This window comes from Littorina saxatilis, linkage group LG1 (assembly GCF_037325665.1).
Source record: "Littorina saxatilis isolate snail1 linkage group LG1, US_GU_Lsax_2.0, whole genome shotgun sequence".
NCBI classification, from domain to species: domain Eukaryota; kingdom Metazoa; phylum Mollusca; class Gastropoda; order Littorinimorpha; family Littorinidae; genus Littorina; species Littorina saxatilis.
In genome coordinates, this window is record NC_090245.1 from 103,449,525 (window position 1) to 103,473,533 (window position 24,009).

At 42.0% G+C, this 24,009-nt stretch overlaps 2 protein-coding genes across 3 annotated transcripts in view; both read left to right on the forward strand.

Moving 5' to 3' along the window:
- LOC138958004 (uncharacterized) overlaps positions 1–10,154 on the forward strand; it is a 292,556-nt gene extending 282,402 nt beyond the window's left edge. Inside the window, exons 114-122 of the mRNA XM_070329034.1 lie at positions 606–753; positions 2,638–2,801; positions 3,234–3,503; positions 4,138–4,426; positions 5,132–5,461; positions 6,181–6,478; positions 6,806–6,957; positions 7,184–7,329; positions 7,922–10,154. Coding sequence (XP_070185135.1) covers positions 606–753; positions 2,638–2,801; positions 3,234–3,503; positions 4,138–4,426; positions 5,132–5,461; positions 6,181–6,478; positions 6,806–6,957; positions 7,184–7,329; positions 7,922–8,290 — 2,166 coding nt within the window. The 3' untranslated portion in view covers positions 8,291–10,154. The remainder of the gene's footprint in view (positions 1–605; positions 754–2,637; positions 2,802–3,233; positions 3,504–4,137; positions 4,427–5,131; positions 5,462–6,180; positions 6,479–6,805; positions 6,958–7,183; positions 7,330–7,921) is intronic.
- Positions 10,155–10,700: 546 nt separating this feature from the next.
- Positions 10,701–24,009, forward strand: LOC138948447 (DNA polymerase iota-like). Of its 2 annotated transcripts, none has more exons than XM_070320005.1 (10): positions 10,701–10,773; positions 12,117–12,296; positions 13,052–13,165; positions 15,994–16,158; positions 16,611–16,751; positions 17,687–17,947; positions 19,000–19,178; positions 19,503–19,594; positions 20,056–20,189; positions 20,460–24,009. In XM_070320005.1, the coding sequence occupies exons 2-10, from the start codon at positions 12,140–12,142 to the stop codon at positions 21,770–21,772; spliced, it is 2,556 nt and encodes an 851-aa protein (XP_070176106.1). In that variant the 5' UTR covers positions 10,701–10,773; positions 12,117–12,139; the 3' UTR covers positions 21,773–24,009. The 2 variants fall into 2 exon arrangements, with proteins under 2 accessions (XP_070176106.1, XP_070176097.1); XM_070319996.1 differs by lacking the exon at positions 10,701–10,773 and adding an exon at positions 10,913–10,993.

Here is a 24,009-nt window from a genome sequence, read left to right on the forward strand (position 1 = left end):
CTATGTGAGTTGGTAAGTATATTAATTAAATCAAAATTTATTTTTGAAATTTTATATTTGCTTTGACAGAATCAGAGATGACACTGATCATCTTCCATGAAGTTATTTCGCTACAGGATGTTAGTGAATAGCATCAAGCTTGTGTGTCTTTCGACATTAGCTCAAATTCTGCCTGAATGAAAAGTTGCAGGTGTGCTTATTGGAAAAAGAATTAAACAAACTTTGTGTATTTAGTTTAGGCAACAACAAAAAAAAAGTCTCTTTACGGTATCCCGACCGACCCTATTTTTTCGCGCGACCCTAGACTTTTTTTGGCATTTGAAAAAATAAAAGAAAATAAAAATAAAAAATAAAAATATTCTTTGTTTTTTGGCAAAATAACTTAAAAATATGTTTTTTTGGAAAAATACAAACAAAATAACAACAAAAAATCACGACCTACCGACCCTATTTTTTTGGCCTATGTTACCGTAAACAGACTATTTTTTGTGTGGCCTTATTGACAGTATAACTTTAAAGATAAATAAAACCCTGCCATCCAAAACAATGACAGCCACTGTGACCCAAGCCTCCACACTCTCACCACTCTCCACTGAACATTGCAGGAATTTGCTGATGCTTTGCGTGAGTACTCCCCACAACACCAGGGAGTCGGATCAGCAGAGGGCGCTGCAGATGAGCTGGAGAAGGTCAAGGCCGACCTGGAGCAGAGACGCCGCGAGAAGGAACAACAGCTGAAGAAGGAACAGCAAGGTTGGTGTTTGTGGTTTTGTTTTCCAGTACAGTGGTACCCCCATTTTAAGACCTCCAAAAATCTGAGAAAATCAGGTCTTGTTTGTTTGTTCGTTCATGGGCTGAAACTCCCACGGCTTTTACGTGTATGACCGTTTTTACCCCGCCATTTAGGCAGCCATACGCCGCTTTCGGAGGAAGCATGCTGGGTATTTTCGTGTTTCTATAACCCACCGAACTCTGACATGGATTACAGGATCTTTTTCGTGCGCACTTGGTCTTGTGCTTGTGGTGTACACACGGGGGGTGTTCGGACACCGAGGAGAGTCTGCACACAAAGTTGACTCTGAGAAATAAATCTCTTGCCGAACGTGGGGACGAACTCACGTGGGGACGAACTCACGTTGACAGCGGCCAACTGGATACAAATCCAGCGCGCCACTGACTGAGCTACATCCCCGCCCAAAATCAGGTCTTAAAAAGGAAGGGGTCTTAAAATGGGGGTAAATTTACAGGGGTTCTGAGCAGAAAGTCTGAAAAAACAAGGTCTGAAAAGGGAGGGAGTCTTAAATTGGGGGGTCTTAGATGGGGGTTCCACTGTATCTAATCCAGATAAGTAATCTAGAATATCTTGTGTTTTTGTATTCTAGTATCTGATCTAGATAAGTAATCTAGAATATCTTGTGTTTTTGTATTCCAGTATCTGATCTAGATAAGTAATCTAGAATATCTTGTGTTTTTGTATTCCAGTATCTAATCTAGATAAGTAATCTAGAATATCTTGTGTTTTTGTATTCCAGTATCTGATCTAGATAAGTAATCTAGAATATCTTGTGTTTTTGTATTCCAGTATCTGATCTAGATAAGTAATCTAGAGTATCTTGTGGTTTGGTATTCCAGTATCTAATCTAGATAAGTAATCTAGAATATCTTGTGGTTTTGTATTCCAGTATCTGATCTAGATAAGTAATCTAGAATATCTTGTGGTTTTGTATTCCAGTATCTAATCTAGATAAGTAATCTAGAATATCTTGTGTTTTTGTATTCCAGTATCTAATCTAGATAAGTAATCTAGAATATCTTGTGTTTTTGTATTCCAGTATCTGATCTAGATAAGTAATCTAGAGTATCTTGTGGTTTGGTATTCCAGTATCTAATCTAGATAAGTAATCTAGAATATCTTGTGGTTTTGTATTCCAGTATCTGATCTAGATAAGTAATCTAGAATATCTTGTGGTTTGGTATTCCAGTATCTAATCTAGATAAGTAATCTAGAGTATCTTGTGTTTATACGTGCCAAAGGAGATGGTTGAGCTTTTCAGAGACATGCTCCGTTTGTTTTTAATTCTGTTCTTTTTTCTCTGTTTGTTTCACAGATGATGAAAGTTGCTTGTTCTTTTCAATGCTTGTTATTTTCTCACATGCCAGGAGATTGGTAACCGGCACGGTTGGCCTAGTGGTAAGGCGTCCGCCCCGTGATCGGGAGGTCGTGGGTTCGAACCCCGGCCGGGTCATACCTAAGACTTTAAAATTGGCAATCTAGTGGCTGCTCCGCCTGGCGCCTGGCATCATGGGGTTTGTGCTAGGACTGGTTGGTCCGGTGTCAGAATAATGTGACTGGGTGAGACATGAAGCCTGTGCTGCGACTTCTGTCTTGTGTGTGGCGCACGTTAAATGTCAAAGCAGCACCGCCCTGATATGGCCCTTCGTGGTCGGCTGGGCGTTAAGCAAACAAATAAACAAACAAACAAACAAACAAACAAACAAACAAACAAACAAACAAAAGGAGATTGGTTCCGCATATATAACTCGCTTACTCTTGTACGTGTCTTATGCATTGTAGAGCACTTACTTTGCCTATAGCACCCCGTCGCATTTGAGTAAGATTATCATTTTGTTTCACAGAGTTTGAAAAGTCTGAGGAGAAGCGTCTGGAAGCAGAGATGTCCAACTATGCCCAAGAACTGGAGGATGAGACCAAGAAGGAGAAGGATAAATACGACCGCAACATAGATTCCCTCAACAAGAGGAAGGAGGAACTGCTTGAAGAGAACAAGAAGAAGCTACAGGTATTATTGTGAACTTGAAATCGGCATATGCGCTGCCTGAATGGCGGGGTAACAACGATCATGCATGTCAAAATCCACTTGTGCAAAAACATGAGTGAACGTGGGAGTTTCAGCCCATGAATGAAGAAGAAGAATTGTGAAGTTTTTATTAGCATCAGGAAGCAAGATAAAATGGCGTCAGTGGAGGTGATTTCACCACAGTCGTTCCAAAGTGTCCTTGCACAGCAGTTGTGTTTTTATCATAGGTATGTTTTAAACACTTTAAAAAAAGCAAGTCTTGAAATGTAGGGAGTCTTAAATTGGGGGTAAATTTACAGAGGTAATGAAGAGAAAATCTGAGAACTTAAATTGGGGGGTCTTAAAAGGGGGGTTCCACTGTACTAGTTGAAAGCAGAGGTCTTACCACACCCTGTCTGTCTGTCTCCCACACAGGAGGAGATGGAGCGCCTGAAGGCGGCAGGAGCCAGCCAGGAGGAACAGGACGCCGTGCTGAAGCAGCACGAGCACAACGTCAACAGCCTGGTGGGGAAGATCGAGGCCGACCGCCTGCGCATGCAGTCCTCCCTGCAGGACCGCCTCAAGAAGCGGCGCCAGGACAAGCTGCAGCACAAGCAGGATGAGCTGAAGGAGGACGCCGCCCAGCAGCACAGGCAGATGGAGATCCACCAGCAGAAGGAGCTGGAGAGGCTCAAGATGGATGAGGTCAGCTGGAGGAAGAGTTCAATTCAATTCAATTCAATAAAACTTTATTATCTGAATGCAACAGACAGAAATGTTTCTTTTCAGTTTTGTCACAGAAAGCGAGCCACGGGATAGCAACAGAGTTGCGCCCCTTAAAAAAGAAAAAAAATGATGCTGCTTAAGGCATTCCTTAATTGAGCCCGAAGTCTTTTTAGAGAAAATTCAGGGCTGAGGCTTTAGGAAGTGAACTTCATTAAGTAGACCTCACGAAGTCGACTTCGCCCACTTAATAGGCTTTAAGGGAGTATACACAGGAGCACACTTGGACACATACACAGCTGAAGGAATGGATGTGCTGTCTGACAGACATGCACACACACACACTTACACGCCAGAACACACATGTGCAAGTACATGTAATCACACAGACATGCATGTGTGAACATGCAAGCCAGCAGCAAGCTCAAAACAAAGACTATTCAGCAGAAAGGGCATTACCAAACTTCTCAACAGAATGAAAAGGACCCAAAATGCATTAAGACAAATTTTCTTGGTCTGGCGATGATGTACGGAAATTCACAGTTGTACAAACTTTCGTACAAACATAAGCCTCGTTGTTATGTGCCTGGCATTGATTCGAGTCCTTTAATTTCAGACTCTGACCCTTCAAGAGGCCCTCAACGTTGACCGACTTGGCCGACAAGATGGTGTTGGTGCCCCATCTTCGTTCAGCCACGCCTCAGCACCCACACAGTCGGCAGCTCCGACCAAAGCAGCACCCAGCACAGAGGAACGCAGCATGCCGCCAAGCTTTGCACAGGCAGCACCACTGGACGAAGCCGAGCTTCTCGCCCTTCTCATGGCATCACCGCTGTACCAGAAACTGGAGAAGGTCAAGAGAGCTGTTGCTAGCGGTGCTTTGCAGAGTGCACCGTCATCTTCTGGTCAGTATTATGTTTTTCATTTCTGGTTTTTTTCCCCCCCACTCATTCAAAAGTCTACTTCTCTGATAGTGGGTAAGTCACAGTCCTCTAAAAAGGAAAACCAATTGAAGAATAAGTGATGCAGGCCATGGTTAAATGGTTAGACATGTGTTCATGTGGAAATCGTGCATGCAGGGGGGACATCTCAGTAGCTCAGTTGGTAGAGCACTGGACTTGTGATCGGAAGGTCGCAGGTTCGAATCCGGGCCGGGACGGACACGGGTCAACTTTATGTGCAGACCCAGAGACGGAAGCCATGTCCCACCCCCGTGTCACCACAATGGCACGTAAAAGACCTGGGTCCCTCTGCCATAAGTGCAGGTGGGTGAATACACCTAAACACGCAGACACCTGGGTAGCGCGACTCCGTTGCTGCTAGCTTTCCACTGGGAGGAAGCGACCCGAATTTTCCAGCGATGGGACAATAAAGTAATGAAAATGAAATGAAATGAAATGAAATCTATTGGCATCTTTTTCTTGATGCTGCTACTTGTGCAGTTTACCCAAATACAAAGATTGTTGCTCAACTTATTCTATCATTGAATCCACCATCTGAAACAAACCAAAACAGCTCTCTTTTCGTTTATCTTTATTCAAGGAAACGGTAACTGTCTGTTACCCGAAGCAGTTACATTTTTCAATCAAATGATCTCTTGGTCATTGCAGATGGCCACATTGACGATCGTGATGCCCAGTGGACCGGAGACAAAGACCTCTCACCGCTAGACGTCAATTCTCTGGACGCCCGCTCTTTCGTCATCTACAAGTTCGGTTGCTACATTGCCGGCGCTGTGAGCGCACGCTGTGGCCACTCCCCAGTGACCATCCTGCTGGCTGACCACATCCCAGCGAACCCTGCATTGTCCAAGAACCTGTATCGCAACTCGTTCCACTTCGATGCCAGCAACCGCATCCTGTACGTCAGGGCCGCTCGCCTGGACACTGTGGGAGAGTTCGTGTTGGTGCTGGTGCACTGCCTGGCGCACATCAAGTCTGGTGAGTTATATGAGGAAAGAAAGGCCACTATCATAGGAAGAGAGAGAAAGAGAGAGAGAATGTGTGTGTTTGCGCACGCGCATGTGTGTGTGTGTGTGGCACGTATGTGTGTGTGTGTGCCACATGTGTGTGTGTGTGTGTGTGCCACGTGTGTGTGTGCCACATGTGTGGGTGATGTGTGCCACGTGTGTGTGTGTTTGAGTGTGTGTGTTTGAGTGTGTGTGAGTGTGTGTGTGTGTGTGTGTGAGGGAAGAATGTGAGAGACAGACAGCCAGACAGAGAACGCGAGACTACATCACGTGCCATCATTCCATACTTTCATCATACCATCCTGAAGAAGGCAGTTTATCACTGCCCAAATATTGATGAAGAAACCTGGTTTCTGTTGTGTCCTCTTTTTGTTTAAATGAAAGAAAGGGTATAGTCAATGAAGAAGTCGATCATCATCCCTGTGGATTCTCTGGTATACGACAAACTTATATTGCGTCAATGTTGTTCACAGGCTAGTACAGGGATATGGTGCTTTGTGAAAGGAAATTTGTTTTGTTTGAATGGTTTCTGGTAATTTTTGTTTTTAGGTTTGACATTAGATAAAGTCCTACTTTGCTGTGGTTTTGCTGGAAACAGATGGAGAAGCTTATTTGATCAATGAATACGCTTCTCAGCTAAAATCTCAGTCCAGTTTACAAACACTGACACGTTTGTCGTTTCTACCTCAGGTGACTTGAGAGATGACACAAAACCAGCGTTCGTCCGAGAATATCAGCGAGCTCTGACGGTGGTGTGCGACTCTCTCTTCTTCGCTCACAACAGCCGTCCATCTAACACTCTTCAGTCTCTGGCCACGGCCATGGACACAGATCCTCGCTCCGCTGGCCGGGCCTTGCAGAGCCTGTTCGGAGAAAGCCCCACTGAAGACGCCCGCACAAGGGTTGTGGAGGACCTTCTGGACGTCAAGGTCCTGCCGGAGGTGGACGCTCATGGACGGCAGTTCAGTGCTGATAGAGTCCAGGAGAGGTGAGTTTGTTTTGTCATATTGGATTTTTGAAGAATTTACATGGATAAGTCACTTCTTCTTTTTCTTTTTCTTCAGCGTTCGATGAAGATAAGTCACTTCAAATGATGCAAGCATAATAGTCATTCACATAGCAATGTGCATCTTCTTCTCAGTCAGTTGAACACTTTTTTTAAACTGATCTTCTTGCACTGATCTTGTGTCTAAAATTGTTCCTTATGCCCTCGAGAAAAAAACGCCCATTGGAATGCTAAAAGTTGATGATCATATCTTACTTTCAAAAAAGGCTGTGACATATTTATGAACTCTTGCTTCATCTCTTTTACCAGACTCTCCAAGTACTGCAACTTTTCGATGACAAACAAGCTGCAAGGCATGCTGGGAGGCCTGGAGGACAAGGTTCGTCAGGCAGGGTCACAGGGGTCATCCAGAGACGTGTCTAAGCAGCTGTCACAGCTCAGCAGCAGATACTCCACTGCAGGTGAGAAGATGGTTGCAGCTGTTATAACAAAAAATATGTTATTTTGATTTTCTCCATGGTGGTGAGGGATCAGGGGAGAACGGTCGGATACACACGTGTAGGATGGGGAGCATTGAAAAAGAAGTTGCCATTTGTGATGTGAAAGTAGGATTGTCGTCAAGTGGCAAGAGAGAACCTTCAACAGCATCCACTTGTGAACAATCTGTGTTGTGTTTCAATTGTACAGGTACAACAGTGCTGACCAGACAAGTACCTCCCAGCTTCAGCATGGCCAACCTGAGTGGTCACGCCCTGTGGCAGACTTTCGCCAACAGACTGGGGTCCGAACCAGACGAGGCGGACACAGCGTCGCCATCCTCAGATTCCCCACAGGTAGGTTCAGTGCAACTTGATTAGTATTTCCCAGGGGGAGGGGGGGGGAGGGGGGGGAGGGGGGGGGAGGGGGGGGGAGGGGGAGGGGGCGTAGCTCAGTTGGTAGTGTACTGGCTTTGTAACCAGTTCGTCGCTTGTGTTTGTGTAAACTTAAAGTGATCTGCTGTGTCATATCTGAGTTATTATTTGCTTGTCCTGTCTGAAGTAGCCAAAGCATGGGGACGCTTTTCTCTGCTGTCTTCTGAGATAAATTCATGACTTGGTGACATGGATAAAAATAAGTAATACATTGTAATTCTCCTCACCAACAAAACATTAAAAAAATAAAATATAGCGATAATGACTAATTCATGGAATTTTACCACAGTGGAACCCTCCTTTTTAAGACCTTGATATTTTAGATGTTCTGTTCATGTTACCTCTGTAAATTTACCTCCATTTTAAGACTCCCTCCTTTTTAAGACCTGATATTTACACCATTTTGGAGGTCTTAAAAGGGGGGTTCCATTGTACCAGTGGAGGAAACATTACTTAAGAATTGCAGAATAAAGATTGATATTTTTTTCTGACATTGATGTTTTTCCGTCCCCAGGATGAATACGACGACCTCTGTAGCGATTTTGCTCGAGTCTGCCAGCAGCAGATATCGGTCAGAGACGTGATACGTACCCATGAACAAGACCTCACCTCCGAAATGGAACTGACTGAACGCAGCAAGGGGGCTGAGCGCGAACTGCACGCCAAGAAGCAACAGGAAGCTACGCAGAACCTCAACGCAGCCAAGACCCAGCTTGAGAAACTGAATGCAGAGCGTTCCCGCATTGAAAAACTCCTGGAGAAAGCCACCATTGTTGGCGCGAGCAAGCCACAGCCAGAGGAACCAGCAGTGGCCAAAAAGTCTGGAAGCGAGGCTCAGAAAGCCAGCAAGTCCGGACGCAAAACAGGCAAATCCAAGAAGTGAAATTGCCATCACGAGCTAAAATGCTCGCTAAGTTGGACGCAAAGCTGGCAAGAAATGGACATGATGAATCAAACTGCTGGCTATAATGTGGATGCAAAACTAGCAAATGCAAACGGTGAACCTGCGTATTGAAAGACATTTGATCTACTCTTGGCACACTTCCATCCCCCAACCCCCACCACCCCCCCCTCCCTTATTCCCTGTGAATGTACTCAAAGATGTGCAAAATTATATGAATAAATAAAATTATTTGTGTGAACTTTTTTTTAATATGATGACGTTAATGGATGCTTTTGGTATGTTAATGATATTTTTTAATGGAAAAGTATTAAACTATATGCGTACCTTTTTAAAGAAATTGGTGTATTAGATGTCACATTTATGGAAAAACTTACTTTCATGGACCCCCCTAGCCTCACTCCTGAATTGTTATTTCAGCATTTGTACAACTGAAATTGACTGGTCTACATCTAAAACTGTGATAAGCATTCGAATGTGGTTTTGTGTTTTGAAAATTCCTTCCATGCGTCCTTTGTCAAGCATTGCATGTAGCCTTTGAATCTGATTCCGTCCATTTTGTAAGCTTGTAAGCTATTCTTTGTTATTTCTGCAATTCTGACACACATATCCAAGAAATTTGTTCGTATTGTGTAAATAAGTTTCCTTTTTGGACAAAAAGTTATTCTTAGTGTATTGGTTTATTGCTTTAATTCTTCTCCTTTATTATGTCAGTATATTTTTACACTTTTGTCCTAAGAATTGTATTTGTACACTTGCTCTGGAAGCAGTGATATGCAATATCGCCATTGCAATTTCTGACAAAATTGTCACTTTTTTCTTTTAGATGTGCATCATTTGAAATTCTGAATTCAAAGAAATGTTTCATGTATGTGCTGGCCACATGACCTTTTGGTGTATTGTTAAGAGATAACGGTTTACTTAAATGGCATTTTTGTATTGTTGATTTCTGGGTTTTCCCTTTTCCTTATAATTTCCTTTGCCTGTTAGTAGTAGTAGTAGTAGTAGTGGTTAGGGACTGGATTGGTATCCATAAGCCTCACGGCTTTTTTTCGCGTCCCATCTCATTATCAAATTTGTTGCAGGTCAATCATAATAACATGCTCACAGTCGTATTTACTCAATATCAATTATCGTACAAATAATGTGACTCGGTCATAAGTTTTTGTATGTGCAGCAGATTTTTGAAAGTGTTAATAGTTTGTGCAGTTTTAACAACATCAGAGTGAGACAGTGTGTGTTCCATGATGGTGCAACTCTGTTAGAAAAGGAATGTTTCCGGATATTAGTTTTACTAAATTCAATAAAGGTTTTGTCCGTATTTTTCCTCGTTACATCAGTGGTAGACTTCTTGTTTGTTTTTGATTCCAAGTATATTTTGTTAAGGTAGTTCATTGATTGCTCAGCATTCTTTAAATACAAAGCATTCCTGAATTGTGGTTGTGATAGAGCTTTCTCATTCAAAAATTCTTTATTCATGAGACATTGAATTTTTTGCAATAAATTTAACTTTACTGTTTTAACTTTTGAGAACATCCTGAAAATGTTGACTTGTTTTGTTTGTTTATTTGTGTTTTTTGCGTTTGACTCAAAAGTGTGCCTTTGTCTAAAATTTGCAAACGTATATATTTCGTTTTTTTATTCATGACAAGTGACTGGTTGTCACACATTGGAATCAAAAATAATTTTAAAATGGCTGTTTACTTTTTCATCTTGGGTATTTTCTGTAATATGTCCGTCCAGTCCAAACAAGTCTGTGGATAATGTTCTAATCAATATGTTGGTATTATATTTAATATTTTTTAATTTGTTTATTTTTTACTGAGAAAAACTTCTAATGTAACTTGATGATGTGTTTGCCTTTTACTTGCATTAATATCTGAAAAAAGAAAGAATGTGTGTGTGTGTGCATGTGTGTGTGTGTGTGTGTGTGTGTGTGTGTGTGCATGTGTGTGTGTATTTGTTTGTGTGTGGGTGTGTGGGTGAGTGCATTCGCATGTGTGTGTGTGGGTGAGCTAGAGTGTGCCTGTGTGTGTGGCGACAATGATCACAGCTGGAAATCCAGCATGAAACATAATATACACAGAAAATAACATGCATACATCAGAAGTTGTGAAAGAAACAATTGAAAGTCAGCAGAGACTTTCTTCTGAGATTTGTTAAAAATCTCTTTCCAGAGCAAATGTAAAACATTGAAATACAGCTCAAAAATAAAATAATACTAACAAGGCAATTAAAGAACGCCTGTACAGCATAAACACAAGAGCTGCTGGTGCAACCAAAAAGGAACACGCGCACACACACACACACACAACGCAACACAACACACAAGTACATTAATTTTCATGGTGGGCTGCATTTTTGGGCCTACACCTAAGCAGGGTAGATAACTCCCAGAACAAATTCATGTCGCGGGAAGTCTTCTGCCTTCTCAGTTTTTGAGATGTGCTAATAAAATCAAGGCGGTGAGGTCTTATATAATTATATGCACTGCATGCTGTTGTTCTTTCTTTTAATTTTGGTTTTATAATGCACGTTTGAAGATGGTTCTTTATTTGCTTTCTCGCTTCTACTGTTTTGGGCAGTTTAACGAAGTGTTTACGTTATCGGTTATGCAAAGCTGAAATGACGACCTTAGTGTGTGTGTACTGTTTTGGGCAGTTTAGTGTTAACGTTATGCAACTGGTAATACCACTATGCTGAAATGATGACATAAGTGTGTGTGTGTCACTGTGTGTGTGTGTGTGTGTGTGTGTCACTGTGCGTATGTGTCACTGTGTATGCGTGTCACCATAGACCTAATATAGGTCCCTGGTGTCACTGTGTGTGTGTGTGTCACTGTGTGTGTGTTATTGTGTGTTTGTGTCACTGTGTGTGTATGTGTTACTGTGTGTGTGTGTGTGTGTGTGTGTGTCACTGCATGTGTGTGTGGGTCACTGTGTGTGTGTGTATGTGTGTGTGTGAATCAATATGCGTGTGTCTCCGTTAATTAGAAAAAAAAGTCCACTGAGTAGTTCTATAACTTCCTCCGAAAGCAGCGTATGGCTGCCTACATGGCGGGGTAAAAACGGTCATACACTTAAAAATCCACTCGTGCAAAAACACGAGTGAGCGTGGGAGTTTCAGCCCCTGAACGCAGAAGAAGAAGAAGAAAAAGTTCTATAACCAGCCTTTATTTTTAGGACAGTTTCACTATAAGTATAACTGTGAGCGATACATTCCAGATGCAATCATAGCAGTATTTTACAATGTACATTGGCGCTACAACATTGCCTTCAGTCCAGACATTAAACAAAAAAGTCAATACAACTTGAAATAGATACACATACAATGACACACACAGACACACACACACGCACACACATACGCATGAAAACATTATTGAAACATATCTTTCTCTCTTTCACACTCACACATGTGCACACTTACTAGCTGCCACATCAAAATATACACATGTATGCAAATCACAAACACACATGCACTGACTCACAGTCAGACCCAGTGCCACTGGCCCATATGTATCACACTTTCTGATATAGGTCTTTGAATTTACAATAGCAAGATCTAGATATGGCACTTTTTAGCACGTGTACGGGTAACGTCATCAAATCTAGTTTTTACGTCACGCGTTTGCCAAGATCTGCAGTCTTGGTGGGAGCAAAACTTGCGTATGATTTGGAAGATTGGAGAAAAAAGTGAGTCATGGGTGACGCAATATCTACATGTACGCGTACAGGCCTTTGCTACACGTTTGATCATCTAGAACACTGTAATAACTGTAATGTAACTTGTAAGTGATGTTTTTCAGACCTGTGCAACATCACATGTGAGATGGAAGAGGAGGATGACCTGGACCATTTCATCATGATACCAAGGGGAGGTACAACGGAAGATGAAGAGGAGGAGGAGTGGTCAAGGCCTGTGGATGACCCGTTGCTGGACTCTAGCAAAGTACAGCCTGGACTGCACAGATCCCCAGTCAACAAAAGTATGTGGTGCTGAAACTAATTGTGTTAATGGTGCAGACGGAGTCTGAGTGGACCAAAAGCGTGTGCATTTCCTGTAGGCGTTTTTCCTGAAAACAGGGAATGCACCCGACTTCTGCATTAATGGTGACTTCAGTCCTTACAATGTCAGCAGGAATGTGTCTTTGGTTGTCACTGTGTGAGTGAGAAAGAGAGAGGAGGAAGAGAGAGAGAGAGAATTTTTTTTTATCTGGCTGTTTCAACGTCATGAAAGTCATTGAGGTATAAGCTTTGGTAAAAAATAAAAAAATAAAAAAATAAAAAAACAAGAAAGGTAGGTTGTTGGAACATTTGTTATTGACAAAACGATACATTCACAGATATTTCGACCCAACGGTCTTTTAAGTGAACAGACAAACAAATATTCACACAACACTTATCTTGATAGAATCAGTTTACGTCCACACGTCAGGAAACCGAGCGAATGAATCAATGAATGAGCTTGGGCAGCTGTCTCTTTGTTTTTGGAAGAAAGAAAAATTTAAATTAAAGAAAGAACGCCACAAAATTGTAAAGGATATATGACCAAGTTTAGTCAAGTGAACTGTTGAAAATGAAAACGCAAGAGTTCATGATAGGGATAATTATGTGTCTGCGATGTTTATGATGTTGAAAAAAATACTATTTGTCTTACATTCAAATAATAAAGTTGTATTGAATTGAATGTTAAGATTTATTGGCTATCACTCCCAATAAAATATACCTTCTTTTTGTGTAGATCCAGCAAGTTTTAAGCTTGATCATCCAAGGACCATCATACAGATAGACATAGACTGCTTCTATGCCCAGGTGGAAATGATACACAACCCAGCCCTCAGAGACATTCCTCTGGGTAAGTTTTATTGCTGTCTTTTCAAAAGCATGTCATACTTTTTCTGGTTCCAGTTCCTAGTTCTGGGATGTCTCTTACCATTGGCGGCTGATCACATATCGCCAAAACCTACTTACAAAAATGTGGGGTCATTTTGGTGGGAATTTAGGTAACGTCAAGGACAAGGACTGCCTACAACAAGTACAAGTTACAACTTTTGAAAGTTTTTGAAAATGTTATCAAATCAAATCAAATCAAATTAATTATCTCAAATCTGAAAGATTACAGTGGCGGCGCATGAACATGAAGAGAACGGAACTCTACAACATTATTAGCATTAGAAATACATATACTAATACGATTTTGATATTTATAACCACAGCACCACCTGAGTCGCCCCGTGTGAAGCGCCCCCTTGTGGTGTTTTTTTAAGGCTAATTTGGAGACAAATGTAAGTCCATCTTATAACCCTGTAGTTCCAGTAACAAGTATTATTTTACTGTGAGAAGTAGGCCTCCTTGTTGTAGTCAGACTACCTGTGTGAAATGGCAAATAGGTCTCAATCATCGACCGGTGTCACCAACTGAAACCTCTGCTGAACAATCCTTCTCATTGCGGTCAATGCGCATGCGCCAATCTTGGACTTAAAAAATGCGACCCTTTGACCGAATGAACCATTAGGGTTAGGATTAGCCGGTTAGGGTAAGGGTTAGGGTTAGGTTGTTCACGACCTGATTAATCTCCCCATATTAGCGCATGCGCATTGACCGCAATGAGAAGGATTGTTCAGGCAGAGTTTTCAGTTCGTGACACCGGCATGTCAGACCTTAGAGAAGCACTTTTACTGTTAGTACAGTGGAACCCCCCTTTTAAGACTTCCAAAAATATGAAAAAAAACAGGTCTTAAAAAGGAGGGGGTCTTAAAATGGGGGTAAATTTACAGAGGTTATGAACAGAAAGTCTGAGAAAACAAGGTCTTAAAAGGGAGGGAGTCTTAAATTGGGGGGTCTTAAAAGGGGGTTCCACTGTACAACGTTAAGTTCTCACAACTGTTTCATCCAATGTTTCTCCCCAGTAGCTCCCTTTCTCCTTCCCGGACGTATTAATATGGCAAGGAAGTCAACATCACATGGCAAGGAAGTCGGAATTAGTTTTGCGATTAACACTTTCTACCTTACCTATGTTGACCAAGTGTTTTTAGCCGAGACCAGGTGTGCTGCAGCAGATCACTCAGAATTGTAGTAACTGGGTAGTAACTGTGTATCAACATGCTGAAATGCAGGCGTTACATCGACGTTAGAGGAAGCGACTGAAGCTAACAGTCTGAGCGGATATATCCGTACCTGGTCAGATAGAGCCATATGAGTGGGTATGGATATATCCGCACCTGGGAGACAATGAGTTAAGAAAATCTCCAAAAGTTTATTCCAAGAAAAATATCTTGTAAGCAGGCTCCACTGTAAAACACAATGGTACCTGCATTATGTGGCCCCTCTGACGACAGACCACTTCTGAAAGAGGATACTTTCTGTTGTCCCTTCATCTACTATCAGTGCCCTATTATACCTGTCATGACAGTCCACCTGTAATATCAGGACACTTGGTTGGCATTGGTTGGTCCTAAGAATGTCCTTTCATTACAGGTACTACGGTGGAACCTCCCTATCAAGACCTCCAAAAATCTTAGAAAATTGGGTCTTCAAAAGGAGAGAGTCTTACAAGGGGGGTAATTTTACAATGGGGGTAAATTTACAATGGGGGTAATTTTACAATGGGGGTAATTTTACAATGGGGATAAATTTACACAGGTTACGAACAGAAAGTCTGAGAAGACAGTGTCTTTAATCTTTGCCGGACGTTGTAGGTCCATATGGACCCAGAAGGGTCTTTAAATGCCGATATCTCATTAACTATTTGGAATTTTTCTATGCAATTTAAAAAATGCTTCAGGCACCCAAACTACTTTCTTTTTTTAAAATTATTTTAAACTAGGTCCAAAAAACAAAACAAAGCAACAGGTCAATTCTGGTACATGTCACTGTAAAAAAGATGGGGTTGGACCCACACCGTCTATGAAGGGGTAAACATAAGTTTTGCTTCTTTGAGAGTCATGGGTCCAAGTAGACCCACACCGTCGGTGAAGGGGTATATGCACGTTTTTGCTTCTTTGAGAATCATGGGTCTACACGGACCCACGCCGTCTTCCGCGTGTAGTCAAAGGCGCAGTCTGGCGAAGGTTAAGGGAGGAAGTCTTAAAGGCACAGTGCAGCTCACAGCCTTCGTTTTGCGTTTTTGTTGCAGCTGAGTGCATTTACAGTTCAAAAATCCTCCTATGGTAGTAAAACAAACCCAAAACTACCCAACGACGACATCTGTGAAGCTCGACAGTTTCTGGTTCACGCGAGTGCATAAATTAACCTAGTTATTACGTGGTGTTTGGTCGGAGTTCGATTCAACTGAGTGATTCCGGCCTCCATTTTGTTTTACACAAACTCATGATGACGTCTGACATAGTTTGCTAGTGACGTGTCTTTTCAGTTGTGCATGATGTGCATGTGGTGATCTACCTGATCTAAATTTAGATCCAAAAATAGGCCAAGACCAGCCGGGTCCGAGTACGAAATTAATTCGTAAAAAAATCGCAGTTCTTGACTCTTTGGGTTCAAGTCAATGAAACTTGGTAGTTCTTCTAACGGATAGCTGCCTGAGGTATGACTAAAAGCCCCAGGGGATCCGTGCACCTGGATTTGACAAGTTCAGTACCTTTAAATTGCGGTTCCACTGTACTGTAATACTTTCTCTACTGCAATGTGGTGATAACCCCTGACTTCAGTGTGATTTTGTGACAGGTATTCAGCAGAAATACCTGGTGGTGACATGCAACTACCCGGCCAGAGCAAGGGGCGTGACCAAACTGATGGGAATCAATGAAGCGAAGAAAAAGTGCCCTGAACTAGTTCTGGTCAGTGGGGAAGACCTCACCCACTACAGGGAAATGTCATACAAAATATCTGGTATGGAGTAGTTCTCTGTGTCTGTCTGGCTGTGTGCGAGAGAAACACTTGTGTTCATGAGATTTATGAGCTACCTTCTGAGCGAGGAAAAAATATCCTTTTTGATTAACACCTTTTGGGGTTTTAACCACAAGGGGTTCCTCCCCTTCTCCCCCCACACACACACACATTTTCACAATTCTTTCTCCAGAATTTCTTTGGTTTGAGGATGAAAGTCATTTGTTCATTTCAATGCTTGTTATTCTCTCAGGTGAGGTGCCAGGAGATTGGTTCCGTATAACTCACTTACTCCATTACACATGTCGTATGCATTTAAAGCGCTTACTTCCCTTTGGTTATTTGATATATAATTCCTGTCAAACAAAGTAAAATTCACATTTGTTCTACCTGAAACACACTAGTAAGGTTCTGTTAGTGAAATTTCTCCAAGTATTTGTTCTTCTGATTTTCAGAGTTCATGATGAAGTACACTCCTAATGTAGAACGACTGGGTTTTGATGAGAATTACCTGGATGTGACGGAGATGGTGGATCAAAGGATCCGCGGCAACACGGCAACACCTGAAGTTGTCGGCCATCAGTACTCACCGCCAAGTACGTTGGTACAATGGAACCCCCCTTTTAAGACCCCCCAGTTTCAGACCACCTCCTTTTTAAGACCTTGTTTTCTCAGACTTTCTGTTTTTAACCTCTGTAAAATGACCCCTATTGTGAGAATATCACCTTTTTAAGACCATGTTTTCTCAGACTTTCTGTTCTTAACCTCTGTCAAATTACCCCCATTGTGAGAATATCACCTTTTTAAGACCTTGTTTTCTCAGACTTTCTGTTCTTAACCTCTGTAAAATGACCCCCATTGTGAGACTATCACCTTTTTAAGACCTTTTTTTCTCAGACTTTCTGTTTTTAACCTCTGTAAAATTACCCCCATTGTGAGACTATCACCTTTTTTAGACCTTGTTTTCTCAGACTTTCTGTTCTTAACCTCTGTAAAATTACCCCCATTGTGAGACTATCACCTTTTTAAGACCTTGTTTTCTCAGACTTTCTGTTCTTAACTTCTGTAAAATGACCCCTATTGTGAGACTATCACCTTTTTTAGACAGATTTTCTAAGATTTGGGGAGGTCTTAAAAGGGGTTCCACTGTATTGTTTTGTTGGTTAGACTTCTTTGCCTTGACGGATTTCTGTAGTGCCTGACAATTGTCATGAAACAAAGTTCAGCCGTGTACAAAATCTGAAGAAGCGTGATTGCCCACAAATTCTGCTGTTTGCAAGTGGTACTAATTTTGCTTTGAGATGAAAGCTTTTTCTGGGTTTTCTTCAAAGCTTGCTCTGGTATTTGTAGCGATGAGCAAAGACGGCCAGTAACACAGTGAGTTGACAGTAGTTCTTAACTCGATCATCAGAAGTGCTAACATGGATTGTCTTAACAAAAAGCTGGACACCATGTAATCTGTGCATCGGTATTATACATGCGGCTTGTTTAAAAATTTAGTTCTTTCGTCATTTTACTTTTGCTTTACCAGATGATGACTCGGAACCAGCGACAGTCATCTCCTGTCCATGTGGATGTCACTACCGCCTGGCAGTTGGCTCTCAGATTGCTGCCGACATCAGGTCAGCCCTGAAGATAGAGCTGGGTATCACGTGCTGTGCTGGAATTGCTCACAACAAACTGCTGGCCAAACTGGTTGGGGGTGTGCACAAGCCTAACCAACAGACCACAATTCTCCCCCGTCATGGTCTGGCGCTGGTGACTGGTCTTGACCGCGCTCATTGCATACCTGGTGAGACTGCCTTGACGGCTTTTTGTATTTATCATACTTTCGGGACTAAAACGGTATAACTATAAGGTGCACATTTGTTCCTGAACTTTAACCCCTGCTCCCTATTGACCGGCATTGCCTTGTTTATGGATAGAAAAGAATACAAACCTACCCACATCCTTATACAAAGAAACATAACACTCCCTCTCTAGTGGTATGCATATTTCTTCCACTATATGACCATTGCAACGTTTCCACTCGGACATCAAAGGCTCGGTCTCATAGTTCTTCTTCTTCTTCTTGGCGTTCGCAGAGGTTACACAATCAGTCCAGCACTGGTGATAAATGTTGTCGTTTTCTCCAACTCCTGTCGACTGCCGTATAGTTTGGTCTGCAAGGGAGTTGGTGACGGCCACACTTCTTTTCGTTCCTCATCTAGTAAGGGACATCGCTGTAAGATGTGTGGTCTCATAGTTGAAAACTTGGTTATTGACCCAGGGTCCGAAGGTCAGTGTCTGTAAACTAGGGCAGGCAGCTGGTCTCGGCTGAAAAGTATGAGTCATTGACCCGAGGTCACAAGACCAACCAGCAATTACAATGCTGTGGCTTTGATCTCTCACCACACGTGGTGAGCAAAAATTATTACACTCTGTATTCTTCCTTTGACTCACAGCCAATACAGTGGAAGTACTTTTTTGTGTGGATTTTTCTCATTTTAACCTTAAAAGTGGGGTTTACGCCCTTTAACAACGAAGGGCCTTGTAGTCCTGAAAATATGGTGTGTGTGTGTGTGTGTGAGAGTCAGGGAGCAGTGTGTTGTGTGTTTACATTTCAATGTTGTACTATGGTCATCACCACATGTGTGGCTGTGCGATCGTACTCACACAGACAAATGCATACAATTATTACAGAGGAATTTCAAACATGCATGTAACAATATTCTTAATTTGATGAGAGAATTTATGTTTGTGTCCCTTTAGTATTCAAACTTACAGTGCAACTACAAGCCTCTCCCAGACATCCTTTCCTAATTCATTCTACAGATTTGTTCACCTTTTCTGTCAATTGTACAGGTGTTGGCTGGGCGACAAAGAACCGGCTGAAAACAATGGGTGTGGTTAGCGTGACAGACCTTCAGCGGTTCCCTCTCTCACAACTGGAAGAGGAGTTTGGAGTTGCTATGGCAACGACCATGCGTCAGCTGTCCTTTGGTGTTGATGATAGCCCAGTCGTCACCTACAGCAGACCTCAGGTGTGTTGCTCGCTTGGTTGGCTATTCGTGTGTGGCCAGGTACGTTTGTATTTCTTTGGATAGCATCTCCTGAACTTAACTATAAGGATCTACTCTACGAGTGTCTGTACTGCAACGTGGGAGCTAACCTCCAATTGAGTTCTCTGCTGAGGGTATTTATTTTCTTTTTTGCATCTGAACAATCCTGCATGTTTTATATGTTTTTGTTGTCGACATATGTATTTTGGAACTTTCAAAAACTGCACAGAAACACATGTGGATTTTTGTGTGCATTTAAAACAGAATTTCTTTCAGATTTTAATGAGTATAATTGGGTTTTTTCAGATGTTAAGTGTGGAGGATTCCTTCCGCCGTTGTAGCAGTGAAGATGATGCTCGTTCACGAATTTCAAGGCTCTTCACAAGCCTTCTTCCAAGGTCAGTTATCACTTTCTTTCTCATTGTGAATGTGTGTTCATGGGAGAAAGAACGGAATATTAAGTTAGTTCTTCTCTGTGTGATTGGGTATTTACCCAGAGCTGGGCAAGCTTTGAGAAGCCGGAATCCTGAGCACAGAAGAAGACAACACTGCATAGCTTCACTGGTACAGTGGAACCCCCCTCTTAAGACCACCCAATTTAAGAATCCCTCCCTTTTAAGACCATGTTTTCTCAGACTTTCTCTTCATAACCTCTGTAAATTTATCTCTATTTTAAGACTCCCTCCTTTTTAAGACCCAACTTTCCCGCCTTGAGGTAAGATATGTGCGCGTTATAAATTCTCGTAATTATTATTATTATTTTTAAAGGTCTTAAAAGGGAGGTTCCACTGTGTCTTATCTGTGCAACTGAGATATGATTTTGTTATCATCAACTAAATGTGTTTATTTTTCTTCACAGAGTCCAAGAAGATGGTCGCACACCCCACACATTGCGATTGTCTGTTCGCAAAGCTGGTGACGAGAATAGCTCCTTCCATCGTGAGAGTAGACAGTGTAACCTGCCGCCGAGTACTGCCACCAAGATTCTTAAAGGTATGTGCAGTCCTGATTTATTTATTCTCTTTCAAGTGTTTAATTTTCATTAAAGCTTCACCTTTCAAGCAAGTTTATAGTTAGCTGTTGTAAGAAATTTAACGAATATACGTAAACAAATAAGAATTAGTATTCATAAAAACTTTGCTTCCTCATCACTGAACAGGCCCTCACAGGCCTAAAACTACTGATCAAGTCAAAGTCAAGTCTCATTGGTTCATTCATGATACTAAAATCAAGAAAGTTAAAGTTATTAATTTTTATGTCTAGGTCGCCTGGATGCTGCAAAAGATCAGCTGGTTCCCATGGCGATGTCCCTATTTCACAAGACGGTGGACACCACAGAACTCTGTCGCCTCAAGTTGATTAATGTTGCTTTTGCCAAACTGGAGGAAACGGCCAACAACAACATCACAACTTTCTTTGGCACACCAGGCAGTGTTTCACCAGTGTCACAACTTCATTTGAAAAGTTCTGAAGAAGGTTCTTCTCTTGGAACAAAAATGGCTGTGGGCAAAGGAGAGACCGTGGCTGCGGGTAGTGCAACCCCAAGCAACCCAAAGAGAAAACATCCCAACAGTGTTGCCAGTTTCTTCACCAAGAAGCAAAAGGTTTCTGGAGATACGATCGTAGAATGCCTGGGGACAAACAACACGAGTAGCCCAGAACCTAAAGCACAAAATTCACTCAAATCAGACAATAAAAATCAAGAGGCTGAGTTTGCAGGTACAAGCGAAAACTTAACACTCCCACCTGATGTGGACCCGGATGTGTTTGCACAGTTACCTTCAGAAATCCAACAAGAAATTCTTCAAAGAGTTCGAGGACCAAGAATGGCCTGCAGTAACGCGTCCAGTAAACCTGCCACTTCAGCTGTTGTACCTCCTGCTCAAGAAAATGAGAGAAGCACCAACTCCACAAAAGTTAAACGCCTGCCTGCCGGTCATGGTTTCTTTTCAAGCCAGAAGAAACCCATCTTCAGTCCCCCAAAATCAAAGGAGGGTAAATCAGCCTTATCGCCAGACAAATCTGGAGTAGACACTGAGGAAGTAAGACACAGTTTATATTACGCCTCAGCAGTGACCAGAATTAGTCTGGAAGAGAAGTCCTCTGTAGAAGAAGATCTGCAGAACAAGAAATCATTGGCAGCAGCTGCCTGCAATTCAAAATCCTATCCATTTCCACCAAGAACTGTGGATGGAAGTTCTCCTTCCAAGACTTCAGACACTGAACAAATAGCTTCCAGAGGGGATGACAGTGCAGGTACAAGTTCAGAAACATTTGCCAGTGTACCATCTTTCTCTTCTCAAGTAGCAAACAAAAGTGGTGCAAAAAACTTGACAAATAGCACTTCTTCAGGTGTACACTCATTTACCAGTTCCAAACTGTCTGTCCCAAAAGGTGTTGCTCCTGATGTGTTTTCTGAACTGCCTCCAGAGATTCAGAGAGAAATAGCAGCAGAAATTGCAATACAGAAACACAACGTAGCTTCTGGGGAGAGCAGGTCAATGCATCAAAGGAACAATAATAAAAGCCCAACCAAGAAAGTGAACTCTATGTTGAATTATCTTAGAAAGAGGTGATTTTGATGGATTGTTGGTGGCGTCAGAGATAATGTGAGTGATGTGTTCCTTATTGCTCTTGGCATCGGCTTGAATACCATAGTTCACACAATAGATTGTAGTCCCAAGCAACCCAAGTTGTGTCTCGAGTATACATTATCAATAGACGATGTTCGAAAATAACTCTGTCAGGTTTGTATAGGTTGTGAAAGAGTGAATACCCTTGCTTTTTCTCGGACAAATAAATTCACTTGTGCTCCTGTCCACAGACACACCCCTCGCTAGCAATTGGCCCCTCCAATATTTGTCCAAGTAAAAGAAAGGGTATTCACTCTTATACAAACCAGACAGTTATATTTGGAATTTGGCTATTAGGAAAGCAGTTTTGGCCAACCTCACACAGAAAAACTGGCATTTATTTTAAACTGGATTTTTGTATTTGTTCAATACTATCTCTGCTCTTCTTCTTCTGCGTTCGTGGGCTGAAACTCCCATGTACACTCGTGTTTTTGCACGAGTGGAATTTTACGTGTATGACCGTTTTTACCCCGCCATTTAGGCAGCCATACGCCGCTTTCGGAGGAAGCATGCTGGGTATTTTCGTGTTTCTATAACCCACCGAACTCTGACATGGATTACAGGATCTTTTTCGTGCGCACTTGGTCTTGTGCTTGCGTGTACACACGAAGGGGGATAAGCCACTAGCAGGTCTGCACATAAGTTGACCTGGGAGATCGGAAAAATCTCCACACTTAAGCCTTTCGCTTCCGACCGCGCATTTAAGCGCGGTCGGACCCTCACAGCAGTCGGACGCCCTGTTACTCAGGGGAAACAACCGAGAGTCCGCAGTTGCCTCGTTTTCGATAGCCAAGATGTCTGCCTCCATGTGGGTGCTGTTTTGAGTGAATTCGATTGATTTTGACGGATTTTATTGCGTTTTTCTGGACATCTTTGGTTCGATTCTCTAACATGGCGAATCGGCGCTATACTGTTGAGGAAGCTGTTCGTATTTTGATGGATATTCCCGGCAATGGAGATGAAAGTGAAGATGAAAATGTGGTGGGAGGCGAGGGAGACATTGTTCAAAATGAAAGGGAAATTGAAAGTGACGAAAGTGAGAGTGATAATGATGATTTTGTACAACCATCCACGTCGCGTGGAAGGGGGCGTGGCAGAAGGGGACAAGGCAGGGGTGGGAGGGGTGGGACAGGTAGGAAAAGAACCGACACAGTTGATAATTCTCGTCAGGAAGATCCAACATTTCCACGTGAGTATTCTATACATAGATGTTTCTTTCCTCTACTGTTGTCCTAACAGTTTTTATGCAATCTCAATTCAACACACTCTATTTTTAGAAATATCGTCAAAAATCTCATATTATGGCTAACCTGTTGCAAAAAAATAAAAATGAATAAGGCATATCTCAAAACTAAAATCATTCAACTATGCTGACAAAAGGCCAATAAAAATGTCTACATTAGTTTTGACTGGATATTTTTAATATTTACAAGCATAAAATAGCATTTTGTCTATATTTTCACTAATAAACTGAATAAATTGGATTATCCGCCCCTTGCGTAAAACATTGTCTGCCCCTTTTGAGTAATTTGTGGTATTATTGGAATCTCCAATCATATACCTACACATACATATATGTTTCTTTCCCCTACTGTTATCCTGACAGTTTTTATGCACTCTCAAATCAAAACACTCTTTTTTTACCAATATCCTCAAATAGTTCCGGAAGTCAAGGGGTTAACCCACCAGGCGGCCGCGGCCGGGATTCGAACCCTCGACCTTCCGCTTTGGAGGCCAACGTCTTACCACCACGCCACAGCGCCCGTCATCTCTGCTCAAATTACATGAATAGAAACAAATTAAATCTGTGCACCCAATTACATTTCAATACACATTGCCGAGACTAAAAACACCACCATGGTCGAGTTTTATGTTACGCATTCTAATGTTGACTGATTACTGCATTTCCACTGGACATATCTTGAGCTGCATGGGCAGATAACATGTGTGAATGCAAATGACTGAATCAAGTGACAAAAGTGGATACAGTGAAATCGTATCGTAATTTCAGATGTATGGTATGATCTTGCTAATACAGCTGTACATACAATGTCAATGTAGAAAAAGATGGTTGAGCAGACTAGATTTTATTTGCGTTTGTCATTTTTATTTTGTTCATTCACATCTGTATAATGCACAAGGGAAAAAAAAACAGTCAGAATTTACCAGTAAAGGAGAGA

Excerpts from the sequence above, each read along its gene's own strand:
- LOC138948447 (XM_070320005.1), top strand. The coding sequence starts at position 12,140 with ATGGAAGAGGAGGATGACCTGGACCATTTCATCATGATACCAAGGGGA. Across the intron at positions 19,595-20,055 it reads TTCACAAGCCTTCTTCCAAG|AGTCCAAGAAGATGGTCGCA; the intron begins GTCAGTTATCAC and ends TTTTCTTCACAG. Across the intron at positions 20,190-20,459 it reads TGCCACCAAGATTCTTAAAG|GTCGCCTGGATGCTGCAAAA; the intron begins GTATGTGCAGTC and ends TTTTATGTCTAG.